Raw genomic sequence first — 6,958 nt, 5'->3', positions numbered from 1 at the left:
AACAATCTAGAACAATCTAAAAGAAGAGGTGAGGTAGGCGAGATGGTGGTGGGAGTAATCCTCTACTCGGAATTAAGACTGCTTTGCTCATCTTTCTCATTTACAACTGTTTTACTCTTCATAGTGTATGTCTTTTTATGGCTCAAGTGTCTTTTTACTTATGGGCATGTGTTCCAGTCGTGTTATCCTGTATAGATCAGGAAAAGGAAATGTGTTGTTTTTTGTAGGTTGAATTCCCTGAGGCGCGAATTTATGAGGAAACACTAAATGTCTTACTATATGAAACACCACGGGTTCCTGATAACTCTCTGCTGGAAGCAACAAGCAGGAGCCGAAGCCAGGCATCTCACAGCGAGGATGATGAGGGTTTTGAACTTCGTGACCGAGTGCGCCGAATCCATGTGAAGAGATACAGCACCTATGACGACCGTCAGCTTGGCCACTAGCATATCGGTTGAGGAGAAGGGGTTTGGTGTCAAAGCTTGTATCGATATTCTTTGAGGGAGATCAAGAAGTAGGGAGGGATCAGTTGGACTCTGTGGATTGATCTTCATTTGGCCTCTTGGCTCTCTAGAGAAGCAAATGGGCATTTGTGCGCACAAAGCAACGCTATAGGCCAAGGGCTTTGAAAACCAAGATGTTAATTTTGCACCGTGTGCTTTAAATACAGACTGGCCCCCTTTTCATGCCACATAAGGAATGGAATTCGGAAGACCGATTCTGACAGTTTGTGGTTGCTCTTGCATATCTAATGACTTGCCAGTTTTTTTACTTCCTGTGAGAAGTACGGCTTTTCCTGAATGAGATGGCGTGATTTGAAAATCTTTTTCCAGATACCTGACCTTTTAGGGTTTTGTATAACAGAACTTCCAGTTTTTAAATCAAGATACTGAAGAGGGGGTGGAGAGAACTTGAACATGAGTACTCTTAGCAAACACTACAGCTGATAACCCCCAGAAGAAATGGTTAGCTATCCAATAGTCAGATGCACTGCACATGTGATTTCTCCCACCTATTTCCCCCAGTACACATGCAAAAGTTTGTGTTCCCTCATAGCTGTCTTTAAAACCCATTAGTTCTAAGGCAAGCTCGTCCGAAGAGGTAAGAGTCAAGTCATCAAAAAACTTCCACTTGTGAAAAATGAGAGAACTTTGAAAATTTAAATATATATGTAATGCCTGTCTTGGGAGATGGAGAAATGGCTATGGTGAAGGAAGAAACTTCCTCAAGTAAGAAAACCTCTGGAATAGATTGTGGGAGGGTTGCCATTGTTTAGGCTTATGATAGTGTAATTCTGTTCATATAAACAAGGGCAATCTGGGGAATTAGTTTTATGTTAGTTTCCTCCTGTGGCCCGAAAGTGCTATTCGATGTTAAATTTCTCAAGCAGCAGGGGAAAAATTGCAGTGACTGGGGAAGTACAGACTAAACACCATTTTATAAGGCTAGATAATGTTCGCATACTGAGGGGTGAATTCAGATTTCGTGTTCCGAATCCCTTCTAGAGCATAGACGTGACAAAGTTCAAGTGGAAAGAGAAAAACAGTCATAAAAATCGTGTTCTAGCATGTAAGTGCAAGAGGCTTTGGACACAGGAGAAAGGTAGTTTATCCTGAATTTTAAACTGAAATAATCACTTTTATTCTGAGTGCTTGGCTGGGTGATAGTTGTAAAGGGCCTTTCAGAAGGTTGGAGTCAAGGCAGCTCTGCAAATTGGGTGTCTGGAAACAGTTTCAAGTTTAGTATGAAAAGCTGTGACTGTATTTTTAAGTGTTTGTTTGTACGTTTCAGAGGTTGCAGATTCAAATTTTACCACTGTCATAAATGGTTATTACTTGATGGCTGTTCATTGGCAGCTATGGATATGTGGCAGCGGTGGAGCATGCTCCTCAGCTGCTTTTATGTTCCCATATTGTACATAACATTGAAGCTTCAGATTCCACGATGGTTAGTCTTGAACTGCTTTGACCAGTGCCAAATCTACGTATAAGTTTTAAAACAAATTACTGTAAAAGCATGACAAGAAAATCATCCCAAATTACTGCAGTGAAGTCCTAAGTAGAATTAAGGTGGTAGGTGGTTTGGTAGTAATAGAAGCGGGGGGGGGGGGAACAAAAAGATTATTTCCACTTTCCACTTAGGCTTTTGAAAATGACATTGTTGAGACTTGGTAAGAAAACACTAATGGCTTCAAACTTTCAGGATTTTATTGCCTAGCCAGACCTCTACATGTGAGAGGCATTCACTTAATTCTCCTCACATTCAGGAAATAGCATTGCCACAGTAATGCACCTGCCTTTTTGTGAAAGGCCTCTTTAAAAGTCTGATAATCTCTTTTCTTTTTATATTGCTTTCTGTAAGTTGTTGTTTTCCAGCTGGTTTTTTTGTTGTGCCAGTGAAAATACAGCTGCTGAGATTAGTTTTGACAAAGACTTTTGTGGTTTATTTTCTTTAATTCTACTAGAGTGTGATGTGGATTTTTTTTTAATTTTTTTTCCCCTCCACTGATACTATTTAAATTACACTGTGGTGGGTGCTTTGAAGCTACCAGCAGATCCTGTAGCGATGGGGTCTTCATACTGTACTTAATAGCTTCAATTTATTCTCTTGTACTTTTTTTCATCTTTGTAACAAATAAGACTGCCATTTAAAATTCATGTGTGGCATTTCTGTTTCTTGGCAAATTATTTATTATTTTTTTTTCCTTGTTACTATCATAGTGAATGTTAACAGAGTAAGTGATGCTGGTAGCCTTTCAAAATTGTGTTCAAAAGAATTTATAAGCAGAAAAATGTCATCTTTGCATTTCTTTTCTTTGGGGAGTAAGGGTATGGGAAGGAGTGTGTGAAAGAGAATGAGTGTCAGATCTGTGTGCTTGTCCAGAGGCTTTCATTCTGTGGTTGGATTCTGTACTCCCAGGATTCATTATTATGCTATAAGAAGCAGAGAAGAGCTTGTGTTTTGGTTTAGTTGGTTTTCTTTTCCCTGTCTCCCATAGCCAGCAAGTAGTATTAATTTCTGATTTTAATTTAGAAATTTGAGTTTGAAATTAGTCTTGGAAACAAACTGTTTTGAGAACCATCTGGGTTGTGAGAATCTTTTTAAAAGTGCAAAATAACTTCTTGGTATTTGTGGAATGTGGAATATCAGTAAGAACTGTAAGCAGATATGAATGTTTTAAAACATGTACAGATATCCTTTTCATTTCACCTTCTATCTCATCCCCATTCATTCTCCCTTCGCTACCCCCAGTTAGTACTAATTGCAAAACATATACTTTTAGATGAAGGTATGACTGGAACTGGAATGATGTTAAAGAATGCTTGGCCACTGTGGACAGAACACTGTCAGTCTGTAAGCTTTACCCAGAGTAAGAATCTAATTGCATTAACACTAAAGTTTTTTCTGTTCAAAAGACGTTTCAAAACCATGGTCGTGGTGTTCTTTGTCTTGATAAGGTTTTCAGGATGTGGCTGAGAGATCCCGGTTAAATACCTGTGGTTGGGTTTGACTAGCAGTTCTATAGTTCCTGCGCTGGTGGACAGATGGCAATGGGAGAACATCAGGACATCCTCTGTGTATGTGTGTTCTGGGATGTGTGCTACTCGGAGATACACAAGGCTAAAATGTCTAGTACTAGAGACCCTCTCCCTACGTAGGGCTGCCAGGGTTTCTGATAAAATCTGGAATGCCTGGAGGTATTTCTTACCTGAGTGCTTACATAATTGGATAATTTACATGAAGTCTCAGTAAATCTAAATGTAGACATAGATGCGGCCATCACTTACACAGTGGGTTGAACATTTTTCTAATACAAGTGATAGAACACTACATTTTCTCTCTGGAAATGCTCCAATTCAGGATGTTAATTGAATGTCCTTTCCACCAAAATTATGGCATGTTGATTTATACAGTCTTGGTACTACCAGGTTCTGATCATTTTGAATACTGTAGTTTTGATGTAACACATGCTTTTTATTCTCATCTTAATCATCCTTTACTTAATTAAAGGCTATAAATTGTTTTGACAAGAACATTCGAGAACATATTTTTACAAGCTGGTACAATGGAGAAAAAGCATTGCTGAAAAGGATAATTCAGTTTTGAACTGCAGCGTGTTCACTTAGTTGTAGTGAGCTCTCCACTTTTAGAGAGAGCGAACAGCTGTGCTTCCTAAGACTCTTCTCTGCTGGCTTTAAATATCACAAATTATGATCCCTATTAAGACAATATAGATTTCTAATTATATGCCTTTGTCTGCAAGTTAAGAGACTTGTAATGGCTTCCTGCATAGGCCATCACCAATGGATGTGTTTACTGATGTGCCTGTGAATTTATAGTAGCCTTCAGGAGGAGGAAATGCCTTTTTGCCTCATTTGCAATGTATGAATTCAAACTACATCAGCGAGCATTCATTAGCTGCTGGAGCTCTTTTTGAAACCTTACTGTCCTCTTCACTCCTAAATTTATGTGAACTTTTGCGCATTCAAATATTATATTAGCAGACTGAGAATGAATGGAAAACATTAACTGACATCTATATAAAAGTACTGTAATAAAGGGTTGCGTGTTTCCGTAATGGGGTCCTCACATGTTGCAGAACAGCCTCAGTCTTTCTACAGAGGAGACTTGGTGCCTTGAGTGAATGTCTTACATTAAACAGCTTTTCAGTATCAGTGTTAATTAGGCAATAATGTCAAAAGAGAGAGCTCTGCAGGGTAGCAGCCTCCAACTGCTTGATAAATGCTGAGACAAAACTAAACGTTTAACCTGCACCTTGACATTTATCCTATCGTAAGGTTCCATTCTGCTCGCTTTTTCTGTCTTGCATTTCTTGGTTAAAATAAAAAGTAACTGGCTGAGCCTGGGAGGGCATTGGAGGGACCAATACTATGGTGTTATTGAAAAGCTACATTGTGCTTGGAACAGGCAATGCTTACTGTGGTTTTGATTAGATTTTTTTTTTCTCTCGAGTTTTTTTTTTAATTTTCAGACACAGTTCACTCTTAGAAATACTGATGAAGTATAACTTAACCAAATATGTCTGGTCCAGCAGTTCTTGTCTTAACACAATTAGATTATATCCTCTGACAATCCTTGGCATCAAATCTTTACAGCCATATTTCACACCATCCATTCTGTTAGGATAACTAAGGTTTTATTAAGAGATCAGTGGGCATGAGTCCTGTTTCCAACTTTGCCACTAACTCAGTGACACACAGCAAGTCAGTTTTTCTGTATGTACATAATTTTTCCTCATCTGTAATAAAATGGTGGTAAGACCCTCCCCTACCTCAGAGGGATGTTGAAGCTTAATTTGTTTAATAATAGTAAAGGACTTTGGATCTCTATAATATTTTTGTCTAGAGGACAGCAAATATGATTGCTGATCTTGTTTAAACTGACATTCTGTGATCAAGCTGTTTTCTTATAGCATCAGACTTGTTTTATTTTTATGTCTAACTTTTAAGGGTCAGCCTTATGGATAAAATAGTTAATGCAGTAATCATATTAGCTGTTGATTAAAGTGTTTTCTCTTTTATCAGTGCATTAAATGGAAATGGAACACTAATTTTTAATAAAGTGTTATATTTTGTCTTCTGTGATTTTTATTCTCCAGCATCATAACTTTTTATTTGTTATGTTGGTCTCTGCACTTTTGTTCTGCATTGTAGTTGTGATCCTCACCAAGTATTTAGGATTCCTGAACCACAGAAATACTGTCTCGGCAAATGGCTTTTGTAGTATATGGAGCTGTTGCTACCTTTCATGCAGGCCCTGCACGTGCAGGCTGTTTGTAGGGGGTAGCAATCTGGTTACAGGTACACTGCAGATGACTGGTTTTGATTTTCTCTGGACTTTTTCTTTAACTGTAGAACAATTCATTGGCCACAGTATTTTTTCATGTTCATGGAAAAAACTTCCTTTCCTAATAAGAATCACAGAGCATTTTGATCTTTCATTAAGTCTACACACAACTTGTATTTTGAAAATCTTTAACCCTTCTTAACTGACAGAGCAGGCTAGCAGGAAATTAGATCCAGAGATTCAGTCTGTGTTCTGCAGTAGGTGTGCTTTTGAGGTAGCCAACATAATCTTCTGTCTGTTCTACCTAGCTGTTCTCTTTGCTGCTGTTACCTTGCTTTCTTAGTTAAGCCATGGGGGGTTTTTTTGTGAGCAACAACTGCAAAAACTATTCCACAAAGTATCTGAGTGTCTTTGGAAGAAGTTGGTAATCCTTCTATTTGGAGAGGCGAGAAACCTCTCTTAGGCACCTCTGGTTTCTAGTGCGTACTGGCTATTCTTTCCAACAGTTGTGGAGAATTGGTTTACCTGTAAGGTGCTCCTAGCCTGCCTTTGGTGTATAAGAGTTTGGAGAAATGACCTTCTTTTATTCGTCGTTGTAGGACTGCTGGTTCTTGTGACTGAGTAATGAGGTCTACTCGCCTCTACCCGCTGCCTCTTTCAGATCTGCACAGAGCTACACGCTCTAGGTGAACACTTGTTCGCTTTCCCGCCTGCGCTACGGGAGGTCTGTGTTGTTCTCCTGCCTCCGTCTCCTCTGTTCTGTGCTCCCTCGGGAGCTCCCCCTTTGCCGGGGTGTTCGGCGGCCCCTTGCAGCCACGGCTCGTGTTGGATTCTCGGCAGCAGCGGGAGGAGAGGCCGAGGGCGAGCTCTGGCACGCTGAAGGGCCTGACTACCCCGCTCGGGCCGGGCCTGACCTCCGTCCGTGCTTGCCTCGGGAGGAAGAGCCTGAACGTCTCGTGGGGGTTTGCAAAGTGCTGTCCTTCTGCCGGCGTCAGAGATGGATCAGACGAGCCGAGCACCCTGTTCGCTCTTTTAGCAGAAAATAAGGAAATCGGCACTAGAAAAAAAAAAAGCAGATTTAACATGTGTCACTAACCTGATGCTTCTCTTCTCCAGAGAGGCCGCTGTGAGGTACTGAACCGCAGCTGCC

The 6,958-nt window shown here is 40.1% G+C and overlaps 1 protein-coding gene across 1 annotated transcript in view; it reads left to right on the top strand.

Annotated features, from left to right (window-relative positions):
- The window catches only part of TNFAIP1 (tumor necrosis factor, alpha-induced protein 1 (endothelial)), an 8,755-nt gene extending 7,895 nt beyond the window's left edge, over positions 1 to 860 (top strand). The window contains exon 6 of the mRNA XM_009881445.1: positions 228 to 860. Coding sequence (XP_009879747.1) covers positions 228 to 446 — 219 coding nt within the window. The 3' untranslated portion in view covers positions 447 to 860. The remainder of the gene's footprint in view (positions 1 to 227) is intronic.
- The last annotated feature ends 6,098 nt before the right edge of the window (positions 861 to 6,958 follow it).

This window comes from Charadrius vociferus, unplaced genomic scaffold (assembly GCF_000708025.1).
Source record: "Charadrius vociferus isolate BGI_N301 unplaced genomic scaffold, ASM70802v2 scaffold323, whole genome shotgun sequence".
In the NCBI taxonomy this organism is placed as follows: Eukaryota; Metazoa; Chordata; class Aves; order Charadriiformes; family Charadriidae; genus Charadrius; species Charadrius vociferus.
This window is presented reverse-complemented; position numbering and strand designations above follow the sequence as displayed.